This window comes from Pinus tabuliformis, chromosome 3_1 (genome assembly GCF_031772625.1).
Source record: "Pinus tabuliformis cultivar Carrire ecotype Pingquan chromosome 3_1, CPIR1, whole genome shotgun sequence".
NCBI lineage: Eukaryota > Viridiplantae > Streptophyta > Pinopsida > Pinales > Pinaceae > Pinus > Pinus tabuliformis.
In genome coordinates this window covers 677,078,430-677,093,615 of record NC_142301.1, presented here as the reverse complement: position 1 = coordinate 677,093,615, position 15,186 = coordinate 677,078,430, and the positions used below count along the sequence as shown (strand labels likewise).

At 40.2% G+C, this 15,186-nt stretch overlaps 1 protein-coding gene and 1 pseudogene across 1 annotated transcript; one reads left to right on the top strand and one right to left on the bottom strand.

Annotated features, from left to right (window-relative positions):
• Window positions 1-662: 662 nt before the first annotated feature.
• Window positions 663-1,823, top strand: LOC149188920 (protein DETOXIFICATION 41-like). Its single transcript, XM_089410080.1, has 4 exons — window positions 663-902; window positions 1,012-1,130; window positions 1,299-1,385; window positions 1,758-1,823. The coding sequence occupies exons 1-4, from the start codon at window positions 800-802 to the stop codon at window positions 1,821-1,823; spliced, it is 375 nt and encodes a 124-aa protein (XP_089266206.1). The 5' UTR covers window positions 663-799.
• Window positions 1,824-3,348: 1,525 nt separating this feature from the next.
• Window positions 3,349-4,791, bottom strand: LOC149188919 (uncharacterized; annotated as a pseudogene).
• Between the last annotated feature and the right edge of the window lie 10,395 nt (window positions 4,792-15,186).

Genomic DNA, 15,186 nt, shown 5'->3' with positions numbered 1-15,186 from the left:
CAATAACCACGTTGGCATCGGCTGTTATGCTAACGTATGCCTTAATACTCTTTGGAAGATACACAAACTATCTAAATTATATCTGGGTGTTTACATAATAGCTTAGCCTGTTTTGACAAGTTTTGTTTTGTTCCACACCTGATTGTGCAGTTTGGAAATATGGTACATTGAAGTATTGGTGCTTGTATCGGGTTGGCTGCCAAATGCAGAGGTCGCTCTGGATTCCATTTCTGTTTGGTATGAGACTTTCCCATTTAAAGCTAACTAATTTAAAGCCAAATACAAGCTCCATGCCTATGCATTGTCCCAACTTTGTTAGATAGCTATGCCAGTTAATATATCTCTAACGTGCCAGGTTTTGAACATATATGCAGCATGAATTATTACAACTGGGAGTTGATGGCAATGTTGGGTCTCAGTAGTAATATATTGTTTTATTGGGGCATTTTTATGGCTATTGCAGATTTTGGGAATATCTTTAAATCTGACCATCGCCAGATGGGTCAAACAATTGACCCCTCTCCTGAAGGTAGGATTCTCCAATATTGGGCAAAACTGCAATTCACATAAATTCAGCGGTTTTATATAGCATGGTATACCTTTTTCCCATTTGCTGTATCTAGAAATTGGTTTTCTTTATTGCGGTATTTATATTATTTGCAGTATAAGAGTGGGTAATGAGTTGGGAGCCAGGAGACCTAAAACTGCAAGATTTTCAGTTATAGTTGTGGTGGTCACTTGCTTCATAATAAGTGTCATACTTGCCATTGGGATTCTGATACTGAAGAAAGAACTCGCCATGGCATTCACAAGCACCACTGTGGTTATACGCGCAGTCTATGCATTGATACCTCTACTTGCAATATCTGTTCTCTTGAATGGCACCCAACCTATTCTCTCAGGTTGGAATTTTCAGTATCAACAATTTATTTGCAGCAGAAAGCTGGTAGTTGATGTTTGCTATATTTAGGTTATATTTTCGTTGACATCATAAAGGTATTGTGATTGCAGGGGTGGCAATTGGATGTGGATGGCAAGCTGTGGTGGCATATGTGAATTTAGTGACATACTATCTTGTTGGCTTACCAGTTGGAATTGCTTTAGGATTGAAGACCAATCTTGGAATCGATGTAATTATTTGAAATACATAGCTAACTTTTTCTACTTTTATTTGTTTTTTTCAATATAATTAGATTGTCCATGCTCAAAGATGCAAAATTAAAAGGTAACAAAGGAATAACCTTATCCTGTTTCTGAGTATATTGTAGTATGTTTCTTTCTGACATTGGCAATGGCAGGTAATCTGGTGGGGATTAATCCTGGGAGTGGCACTGCAGACGTTAGTACTCATTATTCTTACAGCACGTACTAATTGGAACAAAGAGGTTTGTTGCATTTTCACTTCCTGAACATTTATAGAAAATAGATAAGAAAATGAATGAGCTAACGAGGTTTAGTTGCAGGTCCAATCGGCGTCGGAGGGAGTCTGCAGATAACTCAAACGGAGTGGTGGTTCCATAAGTTGCATTATTGAAATTAAGAGTGAATCGCATTGCAAAGAAAAGGGCATGCCCAATTTGATGGCAAATCGTTTTGTATGATGCGAGGTACATCGATTGGGACAACGGAAATTGATTCTGGAAATTTCTGCAATCCCTACACATCCTTCCTTTAAAGGGCATTTTACAATTTGGCTTTCCAAAAATGGAAATAGTCTCAACCAAAATTTTCAGTTATACTTTAATCTGTGTCTCCAGATAACAACTCTCAATGATCGCCAATTCACACAGAACATTGGTCACACACCAATTGCCCCCACATAACATTGCTTATGCATCACTCATTCGCAATAGGTTAACAGGTTTCTTTGATATCCAATTCTAACAATAGTTTTAGACCATCTTTGTGTTTTGCTTCCTCACATAATCTGTGTCTCCAGATATTTTTCCTTCTACACTCCCATACACTCGTTTTCCTTCTACTCAGACCAATCATCTTCAACTTTGATTTCAAACTAAGAAAGGGGTTCAAGGTTTCTACAATTTCAAATTCAATTAAAATGATTTCAGTTTCTTGGAATTTTCTCTGGAGCAATCTTTGCTGCCCCAACACTGTTTATACCCTTTTCCATAAGTAGGATACATACGCAGCGACATTTTTCACTCAAACCCTGAAAAAGAACAAGCCTTCAGGGAATTTTGTCTGGATCTTTTATCATTAATGTAAACAAAGAAACACAATCTATAAATTCCCACTGTTTTCTTGAAAAAGGAATCAGAAGAATTTACATTTTAAATGGCAAATATGAATACTTTCGAAATTGTGATGAGTTTCTTCTTCCGTATCTATCACATAAGTAGTTTTAGTGCCACCCCATTGTTGGCCACTCTTCGCCGCTACATCTGTAACCTGGACACTTTGCCTACTTCAATCGCCCTGCACAGTTCAGATCTCTCTTGCTACAGGGTCTACGCATCAATTCTGCACTCAATGGCTCCACAATTATAGCCCCAAGCATAATTTGTCAGGGATTACCCTAGATTTGTCACGGTAACAATCTAGAAAGCAAATACTCAAAAGTAATTGATTGAATATATCTCAGTCCCAGATGAAACATATAAAATTAACATTAATGGTAAAACTTAACAACATTTGAATCCTGCAAGTACAGGCAGGGATTGCCTATAGTTACAGCCAAGAATAATGCCTTGTTCAGGATGATATACAATAGAAAAATTCATTATGGAATGAAACGGTTTCATTATGTCTCAAGGATCAAATATGTAGAAATTTTGCATTATGTAATGAAACGACATCATTTCATCTCAATGATCAAAGATCTCTTAATCAAAATAATGGTTTCCATTAAATGAATGTCATTACAAATTACAGGAAGAATAGTTAGGAGCTCTTTAATGAAGAGCAGATCCCCATAATAATCACATGGTCCAGAGAGATATCCCGTAGGTATGTACAAGTAGTTGAGAGTATAAATGAACAGAACATATGTACAGGTAGTCTAATAATCAGGACCCATGACCAAATCAAATGACTCACTAAAACAGAGACAACTCAGAAAGCTGTTGCTTCATCTGGATCAGTAAGTCCTTTGTGTTATGGAAACAAACGGAAGATAAATAAAATCAACTATACAGTTAGAAGAACATATTGTATTTCCAGGAGATGAATGAAGAAGCTTTATGGGCTTTCTAAAACAGTTGTTTTTCTGCCAATAGCAGGAACTTTATAGATAGCCCATAACAGTCAACATGGGATCGGTAATGGAGAGACCATAACGGTTTGCAAGGCCAGACAATAGACACCTACACAGTCTATGATAAAATTTCATCAGGCATAAATGTTAATATGAGAGAAATAATCAAGGGTTCCAGCTCCTTCCCATCCCATCCATTCTTCCCGCTCGTCCCAATAAGCGTTATTGATTCCCATCATGCCCTCGACAGAGTAATCAGCAGAATAGCTTTGCTGCTTTGCCTTTGCTAAACTGGACATTAACGTCTGCTCATTATCACAAAAGTAACAACAATCAGAAAACCGTGGGCATAATCTACTAGGTGGTAAATTCCCAAGTTAATGGGGTCAAGGAAATTTAAGTTTTAACACAATAAACTACCCTCAAGTTCAGAGAAGACCTTAATCATCCAAGGAGCACAGCTTATCATGTTTCCATTTCTAGGAGACCAACAATTTGCTTGTGGAGACAATGCCAGCTCAAAATAATGAGATTTGAAAGCAAATGCTTGAAGAGGAGTCAATTATGACACTGAAAATGGACTGGATGACGTATGGGGCAAATATGTACAATGCAGATAGAAAGAGAAGAATAATGAAGAGAAGAAAATAAATATTTAATGTCATTTCTGATTCTTTGCATTACATATTAGGAGAACGCTGAAAAAGACCAGTTTGATGCATATTATACCAGGCGCTGGATGAAACAATTAGCGCAGGACAAGACAAAAAACCATAAGTTACTTTGATGTCTAAGAATTATGCAGCCAGGGAAGAATACTTACTTCCCAAGCAGACCTATTGTGAAGCCACAGAGGACTAAATAAGTTCCAAATGCCATAAAGGGAATATATAAGTCTGGAGCATTTATATCATAGATAGGTGGCTTGTGTGTGAGACGGCCTGGAATCTGGCTCAGCTATCCTTGTCCAATGACCCTAAAAAAACACAGTGAAAACATACAAAAAAAAATTAAACTTATGTATGATTACAAACATTCTCAAGCAAAATGAAAATACTACCACTATGGGGAGATGAATTTTAAGTGGAGTCAGATACTTTGTGACTTACCCTGTGCAAAAAGGGAAACGGGATTACTTTCAGCTTGTTCTTCACATATCGGTTGTTCACTTGAAAATAATATTGTGGATCAGAAAAATATTTGCTGACCTGCTCATAAAAATCATCACCTCAGCTTATTAAGAGAAACTTTGTCAATCAGAAGAAATTAAAAAAGGAAACTATTCTTGCTGTAAACCCCTATCCATGGAATCAATTGACTCATCTCTCATTTTAAATGGAGACCTATTAGAAATTTCAAAGTGATTCAACCAGGATAAAAGTGCAACTCATACAATGCTTTGCACATTTTCTGTGCCACTTCCAAAAATTCTTTCCCCATATGCACCTAATCCATCTCGAATAAATCCTGAAGCAGCCCCATAAAATGCATTATTGAATGGATTTGGTGCTGTGTTCGATGGTGGTCTCTGCATGCCAGGCTGTCCTCCGAGGTCTTCATACATGACTTTGGGTACCTGTAACAATCAACCAGGTAGAATAAAGTTAAAAAAACCACGTTACAACCCATAGTTGAAAACTGTCCTCAAATAGAGATGAGATAGCCAGAACTCCACTTCTATGGAGAAAATACAGAGTAGAATTGGATCTGACTCCTTTTGATAACTGCCTAGCTGGAAACATGTATGCATACATGTAGAGGCTAAGAGGAAGTTATGCACATTACATCAAATGCATTATTGAATCGATTTGGTGCTGTGTTCGATGGTGGTCTCTGCATGCTTCAAATAAAAATAGCAAGAAAGCAAAACCATTCTGAGGTTCAGCAAAACATTGACTGATGTAACAAACAAAATATAAATGCACAAGGACGTTCATAAACAGTTCCTGTCGATGATCAAGGTAACAGTTAAATGGGACAGCCAAGAATTTTACCAAAATCTAACTGACTAAATATTTAATATGAAAGGCTACTAACATGTCATTCACCATGAAAAGCATGACATTGCAGGCACCATCTGCCCAGTGTTAGTCATCAGTTCAAACAGCCAAAATCATCACGTACGTACACATGATATATTATAGACCCCAGTACCATCTGCAGTGCCTGCTACTATCATACCGTTTCAAAGGTTGGCTGATTGATGTTCATTGTGTTTAGTTACATTCCTTATAGATAGCCCATAACAGTCAACATGGGATCGGTAATGGAGAGGCCATAACTATTTGCAAGGCCGGACAATAGACACCTACACAGTCTATGATAAAATTTCATCAGGCATAAATGTTAATATGAGAGGAATAATCAAGGGTTCCAGCTCCTTCCCATCCCATCCATTCTTCCCACTCGTCCCAATAAGCGTTATTGATTCCCATCATGCCCTCGACAGAGTAATCAACAGAATAGCTTTGCTGCTTTGCCTTTGCTAAACTGGACATTAACGTCTGCTCATTATCACAAAAGTAACAACAAACAGAAAACCGTGGGCCTGCATAAGAGTCCCATATTACAGAATGAAAATGCATATAGATAAAGATTACTCTTAGGCAGGCAATTTACCTCATAAGCCTGATTGATCTTGTGACAGTGAAGGAGATATCAGCAAAGCGTTTACCTGTAACAACATAGACTCGTTTACTTGTAACAATGAGGACGATGGTTCTCGAGCTCTCCGCCGATAACAACCCTCCGCCCATAACAGAAATGAAGGCCATGTTCCGCCGGTAACTGAAGGATGAAGGCCATGTTCCGCCCGTAACTTAATTCAAATACCATTAAATTTATTTCCCATACATCGCTGAACAATGTTAGCCAAAAAAAATGAAGAACCCAACCTGATGTTGGAAGCCATTTCAATCTTTTAGAAAACTAATTCAACAATCACTGATCATTTCTTGTATATCTTCTAATCTATTACTCTGAACATCGGCAATCATCCACATATATAGTATTCACTTGAAGCAACAGGATACACATGGCCATCACCTATTCAATCTGAAAAGTTACTATACATTCTGCTCAAAGACATTCATCAATAACCCTTAAACGGACAAACCCTAACTCCGTGGAATGTCGCCCCCATTGTAATAATCCAAGATTGTCCAAGAGAATTTTATTGGTTCAGAGAATATACAATAAATAAGAAAGGACCCTGAAAAGATCCCTTCATTTCCTAGATTAACTTGAAAAAAGGAAACAATGTACCAGATACAAAATACACTGCGTTAACTTGAAGAAAGAAAACAGTGTACCAGATACAAAATACACTGCCTCTACTCTGGAAAAGAATCGAAAAGAATAATATGACATAAATGAGAACTATATATATGAAGAAAATAGTAGCCGCCTCTGAAGTGCATCAAAAAAATGGAACTGAGAACAACCACAAGACATCTCAGTAAAATCGACATGCCAGAAAGGGGATGAAGGAAGCGACGAGGGCAGAGAATAGGGAGGGAAGGGCGCACATTGAATCAGCCCCTGCCTCCATTGTCGGACTGGGCGCAGCTGCCTTCACCTCTGCTGCTTCTGCTGCTCCCATCACCATCATGACAATGACCAACAGGGTTACAGATAAGTATTTTCCTGCGCCTGCCATTCTTTCTCGCACTCACAAGAAACCTGCAACAACATAGACTCGTTTACTTGTAACAATGAGGATGATGGTTCTCGAGCTCTCCGCCGATAACAACCCTCCGCCCATAACTGAAGGATGAAGGCCATGTTCCGCCCGTAACTGAAGGATGAAGGCCATGACGAGTAACTGAAGGAGGAAAAGCGTGACGAATATCACGAAATGTGCACAGATGTCAGTAGAGAGCGGCCCTAAAAAAACTGTGCACAGATGTCAGATGTACATTCTCGTCTGAAGAATGCCAGGTGTCAATCTCTCAAAGAAAAGAAGCACGGGAGACAAAGGGAAGGGAGAAACCCATCGATGGCATAACTGTCCACGTGTCAGCACGGGAGAAAAAGGGACGACGAAAGTCTGTTCCAAAGGGAAGGCCTATCGGCCTAATTAGTTAAGGTGCAGTCTAATTTATAGACTTTTTCATGATATTTTTTTTTGTTAATTTTAATCAAAATTCGGCAATTTTTTTTAAAAACTTGAGATTAAGTTGTTTAACCTACAGAACTCGAGTGCCATGGGGTTTTTCAACGTGCTGAATCCATTTATGCATTCAAAAATACTTTTTAGATAACAAAAAAACACGTTCTTTCTTGAAATTGTTTTGTCTATTTCTGGTGAAAAGGTCTATTTCATCTATAAGTTATACTACCCCTATTAGTTAAAACCTTACAAATCATAGATAACCAATGTTTTTTGTGTTGTTCTTGCACAATACGGTGTCTGGTCCATCTTTCGAACTGGTTGTTGTCCTTCCAATTGTAAATCCTTTGTCGCTCGACCCCTTTGGGATTTTGTTCAATTGCCCTATACTAGTGTGTGGAGTATGTTATAGTGGATCTTTCTCCATTTGGTTTTAAAACCGTCCACCATCTTGCGTTCCATGGGTCACTTCTTGTAGAACTTCCTTGTAGATTCAAACTGCTAATTGTAATTTATCAAAACAATAGACTTGAATCCTACTCATCAGCGGAAACAGTTAATCGATCGAGAAATCACGAAGCATACGAGAGAAAGAGTTCAATCAACACATTACATAATGATTCCCTAGGGAAAGCCACGGTTAAAAACCCCTGCTATCTGTATATTGCATTAGTCATAAAATATGAAAAGATTACAATGCTTTGCTCAAGCTTGAGAAACCTCTGCATTATCTATAGACCAGACCCCACACAGAGGATCACGACATTTCTCAGGGTACCACCTTCAAACAGGGGCACCAAGAGATCGATTGATACCAATACGTATCCAGACTCTAGATCAGTGAGGATACGTGGGACCTCACCCTGCCACACGAGATCTCAGCAGCAGTTCCGTCTCAGATTTGTGCCTGGGAGACGGACTAGGTCCTCCAGCATTTATCAACGTGTGAAACCCACCAGGAAACGATTTAGTGGATAGCCTGCATTTGCCATCGGCTCTTCATCGCACCGACAGACTTTGTTGAGTTTCTTCAGTGTTATTCATTCAGCCTCAGATGTTAGGAGAGATGGGTATGATCCTCAGACCTATTAGCTCATCGATCTTCTCCGCTAGGGCCAAATGTTGATTTACTTCATGCATTGTATCTTTTATAGGAGACAGTTTGGTTCTTCCACTTTGTATATACATCAATGTACTCAGTAGTCCCTTTGACCTACTTTGTGGTCATTAGTTGAACATAAATATAATTATCCTATCTTATCTTATCTATATGTCTCACAGGTTCCTAGACAAGCCTTTGCCAATACCTAACCAAATTTATGCTTGCCCAAGTCCCTATTTCCTTGCATTGTTTCCTTGGAAATTAGCCCCTATTAATTAAGGAAATTTCTCAATTGGAATTGCGCAATCCTCACAGACCTTCCTTGTTATAGACATTTTTGTGCCCTACAACTCCAAACATGAAATGTCCATAAACCAAGGGCTCCTAAGTCCCTAAAAGTGTTGTTCTAACCCCTAAAGGAACAAGGTCAACAGATTACAGCTTCTCCCAGAAGTTCTCCACCAGAAACTGCTCAGAATTGGTCAAAACAGGATCATTGCAGCTGCTCCACTGGCTAGGTGCGTTGCATCTCACCCAAATGCACTGTGAGGGTGCATTGCATTTCAAAACTCCCTTCTGTAGGGTGCGATGGGCAAGAAATGACAAATGGCAGTGTCATTTCGCGAGGTGGAGAGGCAATGGAAGCTTCCAGAATCTTCTCCTGTGACACTTGCCTCACTGAATTCGACCAAGGATGAGTAAGAGGCCCTCAGTCTCCAAGTGGAAGCAAGAACTGACAGAGAGAAGACACTAATCAAATCACAAGCTGACTCATCCTCCTTACAGACATCTATATATGGATCCCTCATCCCAGAGATCCAGAGGCTGGAATTTTGCATATTGTAAGGAATTGCTATTGGTTTCTAGAGACAAACATTAGATTGTTGGGTGATTTATGCTTTGTTTGAGGTGAAGAGGGGCTTCTTTGCTGGGAGGTTGATGCTGGGTCGGAACCACTGGTTGTAACTCCTCTTGGATCTTTTCTTGTTTATCAATAAAAACTATTTGAGTTCTCCTCCATGCTTTTGTATCATTGATGCTTGTTACATTTGTATGGTTAACTTAAATCTGATCCTAAGTTGTTTATGAATATAGATCCATGTCTTTGTATAGTGCTCTGCTTCTGTGATCTTACAGGTACTTTGTGAAGCTGGGCATGCAAGGGAGTAGGTAGCTGGAGACTATCAAAGAAGAGAGGGATTGGATCAAAGGATTAGCGCAAGACACAGGTTGGTTCTTTCTATTCCTCTCTATCTATAATTCATAAAGGAAATACAAAAGTAGTTTTTCTCTGTTTGTTTCTAAGGTAGCTGTCACACCTTAGTGGGATAGAGCAGTGCTAAATAGACACTTTTCGCTGTAGCAAAATGGCGACTCCACTGGAGACTGTCTAATTAGTTTGTTTGTGTATCATTCTTTGTTGTTTGTTTCATAAACTTATAAGTAGATTTCGAACTGCATTTGCCATAACAAATGCAAAGTAGATAACTGCTGCTTCAATCCATTCACTGGATCTGTTTATGATTTAAACAGCTGATTCACAAACTATCTGATTGCCCTTGTGATAGCTCTTAGATCCTCCTTAGATCTACCCCTGATTGTTGCATTACTGATTGCTTTTTACTCGGCCAAAAACCAAGGACTGAACTGCAAACTGTGACCCAGAACCCGGACAGAGTCTCGTTTTTGGCCCAGCGTAGGTACTGTTCAGAGATCCTGAATTTCAGCACACTTCCCGAAGGGGCAACCTGCGCTGCATTTCAGATTCTCTGTGTTACAGGTGCGCTGATCAGACTAGCTCTGTGCAGCTGTGGTTCCTATGCTTCATTCTTTCCAGTTCTATCCCTGAATTTTGCTGTCTGTGATCAGTATATGTCTGTTTGAAACCTCTTTTCCTTGCTGTTATTCCGCCTCCTTTGTACAAAAGAACTATAGATGTTTTTGTGTGTTTGTTGAGTCGTTTACAGTTTTCCTTTGCAAAAGTAGCATAGTCGTACTGTCGTCCTTTGATTTGAATCTGTCGCAAGTGTCGATTTCGATCATAGGAGAAAGTTTGATTGCTGTTGATGGTCGATTATCCTGTTACTATTGCCTTTGGTCTGAATTTGTAATTTTCTAGTGTCAAGAACGAGTGTTCATTTCAAAATCGTAAGGTGTCGTAATCATCTCTGTTTTTTATTTCGAAAAAGATCTTGTTTATATTTGTCGCTTGAAAAGAAATTCAGATTTGTACATCAACTTTCTTTTTAGCATCAATACTAAGAAAGTCGAAAACAAATACATGCATGTGCATTTGCATATAGACAGTCTGTTTGGCTTGATTTAGGAAAGTGCATTTACAGTGTGCTCTTTGCTCTTTGTGAAAAGATTATGTCTTTCTTTTCCCCTAGTAGCTAGGATTTTCATTGCACGAAAGAGATAAAAGTTTGTTTATCATCTTTAGATTGCATTTTAGGAATTACATTTACATCTCGTGGTGAACCCGAAAGGCAAACTTCATAAACAAGATCAACTTAAAATAAATTCAATGAATCTAACAACGCTTTGGAACTTAACGCACAACATTTAGAGGTCTAGGCTAGAGACGTATTCCGGCGTCGTAAAGCCTGGTAACTGTTGTCCTCACTGATGGTTGGGTGATTCCTCCACTTTGAGACGATAAGTGCCAGTACGGACTTGTGCTCCCACGTACCGTCAAGTATATTTTGGGAGACCCCTATAGGCTTAAATCCTTTATCCTTAGGAAGCCGCGTCTGCCGCCCTATCGATCGCAATGCACTGAACACAGCATTCTGGAAGATTGACTGCCGTACCGTAAAAAGTATTCTGCAGTTTTGCGATTGATTTGGTACTCCCTCTACCTAGATCTCGAGAGCAGTCCCTTTCGTTCCTTTTCAGACTCCTTAATGGAAAAGGTCCATCTGAGCACTTGTCACTTCAGGCTCATTAAAAATCAAAGGAGACTAGAGTCATCTTTTGTTTTTTCTCTACTCTTAAAAACTAAAAAAACAAGTTGTGTCAAAGCGTCTAAAAATTTATTTTAAACGAAATATTCATTACCCCTTTCCTACGTTGATCTTGGGTTGAGAAAATGGAGTCCACCAACCAAGGAATTCCCCTTGGAGGAAATCCTAGTCCCTTCTCCTCTTGGGGAGATGTTGATGCACCCCATATGGCCACATTGTCGCTTCCAGGACTGACAATTGGTTTGCCTGTATGGCTCTTCTCAACCTCTGTCGTTCAGAACACCACTATTCCTGAACAATCGAATAAGCAATTAGACGAGTCCAGAGTTGCCCACCAATCTTCTACTTCCTCTAATTCTTCCTCTCCTCCTTCCTCTTCGCTTGATGGGGCTGGTAAAGCCAAAAGTCAAGTTCCTAAGGAGAAGAAGGAAAAGAAGAAGAAGGAGCCAAAAGCGAATGGGGGCAAACAAGTGTCGTCTAACGAAAATCCACACACTGCACCGACCAGGCCTAAATCGCCATGTGTCATTTGCGAAGGAGACCACTTTCACAGAGATTGTCCTTGCATCCCTCAGATCTTAAGGGACTGGTCTCCTCGTTTGCACAACCCGGTGTTGTCAACCTCTGATGATCATGTTGAAAACACACCGTCAACTAGTGAAAGTGAAGCCCTAGGACAAAAAGGAAAATATAGATTTCCTTGTAAACTGTGCGAAGGCGATCATGCCATCCACCGTTGTCCCTTCTTAGACGAAGCTAAAAGAGTTTTGGATGATCGTCCGGTTTCACCGTTACGACTTCCTCCTGGATATAAAAAACTCTTGTCGAGTCCGTCACTAGTTGAAAATCCGGTTGACCCGCTCAGGTGGTCGGCCGAAGCATCTGTCATTGAAGATGAACCATCTGAATCCATACCAGACGAAAGTCAAAAGGTCGAGACAGAAATTGACCCGGTCTTGCCTTCAGAGGTTCCATCTTCAGATGATACAATCACTGAAGAGAACAAGGATGACACTGTCCAAATTATTTTCATAAGCACAGACTCCAACGAACACGGGGGCAATTTACCCGTTCCTTTACTGCAGGAAGGAATTTCGTCAGAGTCGTACCCGGCCGTCTATTCGGTCCCACCTCCAAGCAACCTAGTTGTCTCCTTCGACTGGAATCAACTAGGCAGACCCCGTTTACCAGCTAGTATACCATTCCGAATTATTGTTCAGATATATAGAATGGTTATGGCTGGTACCATCATAGATGAGGGGGCTTCTGTGAGTATCCTTTCCTCAACTGCTTGGAAAGCGCTTGGTTCGCCATCGCTTTTGCCTGAGATGAGAAATCTGACAGGCTTTGATAAAGGAACCAGTCGACCGTTAGGGATCCTTCCCGATGTGCCCATAACATTGAGAGGGAAAACCGTTCACATGAATGTAATGGTAGTTCAAGGACCCCTGGATTACAATCTACTCCTTGGACGAGACTATATTTATTGCATGGGAGCAATTGTCTCCTCACTCTTTAGAGTAATGTGTTTTCCGCACGAAGGAAGAGTGGTCAAGCTTGTGGACCAGCTTTCATTTCCCGGATCATACAAAGCAAATAGTCATACACCATCCCTGAATGGTCTTTTCACGCAAGAAATGTCTCAATCTCCAGTTCGTCCTCCCGATGAGCGCGAGTGATTCGGAGGGATATGACTGAAACCCAGGGGGCATGCACCCTGGTCTGCTTCGGCAGGAAAACTTCGGGTATAGGGTAGGTTTCTGTGAGAGAATATGACTAGTCTGTACCCCCGTCCGTGATTGGAAGAGGGGGTTATTCTAGAACAAGATTCTCTTGTCAAAGTTATGTGAGTTGGCGAGCACCGCCGCTCACCTTTGTTTATTTCGGTAGACATCGCCGGAGAAGTGTTTTGTTTGCGTTGTGAATAGAACGATCTTTGGGTAACCTGTAAGAGGTAGGCCTCTCTCGGTAAAACAAATGTTTTAACGGAATAAAGAAGAGGTAACCTTGAAACTCTGTTTTATACCTGGGGGCATGCAAACCTTTTGGAGTGCAATCAATGAGCGATCATTTATCTGTTTTTTGGATTGGTCATTTCCTAACTTGCATAAAGAAAGGATGTGGGGCAAAACTCTAAAAGTTGCCGTTTTTATATGAGACATTCTTATCACAAGACTGGATTAATCGAGCAGTTTTAGCACATAGTTCAAGCTCGTTAAAAAATAAACATAAGACATGAGCAAATGTTTCCACCCACGTTTAAGCTCATTAAAAAATGAACTATTCCCCGGTAAATAACCATCGTGAATGTAGTACTTCAGCCGTTAAAGCCTTGGTCGTGTTTGCACGTCACCTCCACTTTTCATTGGCCGATCATTCACCTCCATTTGATTGTTTACCCATTTTGAGGAACAGCTGTGAAGAGTGATTTCACTAGCCATCCTTGTGACACTGCCGTGATTGGAAAATTCCAAAACTTACCTGGAATCAGCTACTACCCGTTTTATCACTCGTTCCTCAAAAGACGAGTCCCCTTTAAGCTCTTTTCAACTGACTCGTAAAATATGAAAAGATTGTCGAGCCATTGGCCTCTCCAGCTCGTTAAAGGGACAAGAAGTGCTATCCCTCCTCTAGATTTTAATCTTTTTGGACCTGAGGGATTATTGCACAAAAAGATTGAGCGCTTGTTTTGTTCGGCTCGTTAAAACTATCGAAAATTCATCCCTTCTGTATTGTTTTATACTTTTTCAGACTTAAGGGATTAGATGACGAAAAAGGAATTTTGGAGTTACCTTTACGTTCCTTTTCAGACTCTCTAAAATTGAAAAGGACCGAGTTATCTTTGTCGTTAAACTCGTTAAAAAGATTAATAGCGACAAACTTGTCTTTAGACGAGAAAGAGTTTCACTATCGCTAGGCTCGTTAAAACATAGCGATGGGTTTGCCCGAAGGGCAAATTATAGAACAAGCATACGTTATCCTCCTCAAGCTTGACAGAAATAAAGAGGTACTGGTCAACAATGACTGGGGAAAAATTGGGAAGAAAACTCAAAGAAACTTTGTTGGTAGCAAGTCGCTCTTGAACATGACACTTCCACTTCGTGTCTGAGTCGGGTTGGGTTGTTTCATTCACCAGTCACATCACCATGGTCACACCATACCATCCACATTTGGGGTTAATGCTACCAATCCATCACATTAGTGTCGCCGATATGTTCAAGAGAAGTCATCCAGAGAAGTCACCTGTGTCTCACCCACTACCATACATTATACTCCATTCTTTCATGACCGCCACCCTGAACCTTATATCACCAGATCGTTTTCACCTCCATCAAAATAATTTGCTCCGTTCCGTGTCATTGATGTGGGATTCATTAAGGCCCTCCTGTGACGGATCACTTCTTGTCGACATCAGTTCATTATCCAAGAAGTTGATCTAGGAACACCCCATTCAGTACTTTGAAGCTTGCATGCCTCAATGGCAAGTTTCTCACTTCCGGCGACAGGTTTACATCAATGGCCTTTGACTGAAAGATTTTGCGTGGTGTTCGACGCCAAGTCCTTTATTCACACCACGTGAATTGTACTGCAATACCTTGAGGATCATTATCATTATCGATGATTCCTCTCGCGCTTGTTAATAGTTTACATCATTGACTGGTAATCAAGCGATGTCTTTCCATGTTCGACTTTAGAACATTTCTCACATGGATCGACTTGTACTTCGAGTGAAGATCGGACGAGATTGAAGACTTCGGATCTAGTTTCATCCATCCGGGCTGCGATATATATT

Bases quoted from the DNA above. Each gene is read 5' to 3' on its own strand.
- LOC149188920 (XM_089410080.1), top strand. From the start codon at position 800: ATGGCATTCACAAGCACCACTGTGGTTATACGCGCAGTCTATGCATTG. The intron at 903-1,011 runs GTTGGAATTTTC...TTGTGATTGCAG, and splicing joins CACCCAACCTATTCTCTCAG to GGGTGGCAATTGGATGTGGA. The intron at 1,131-1,298 runs GTAATTATTTGA...TGGCAATGGCAG, and splicing joins AGACCAATCTTGGAATCGAT to GTAATCTGGTGGGGATTAAT.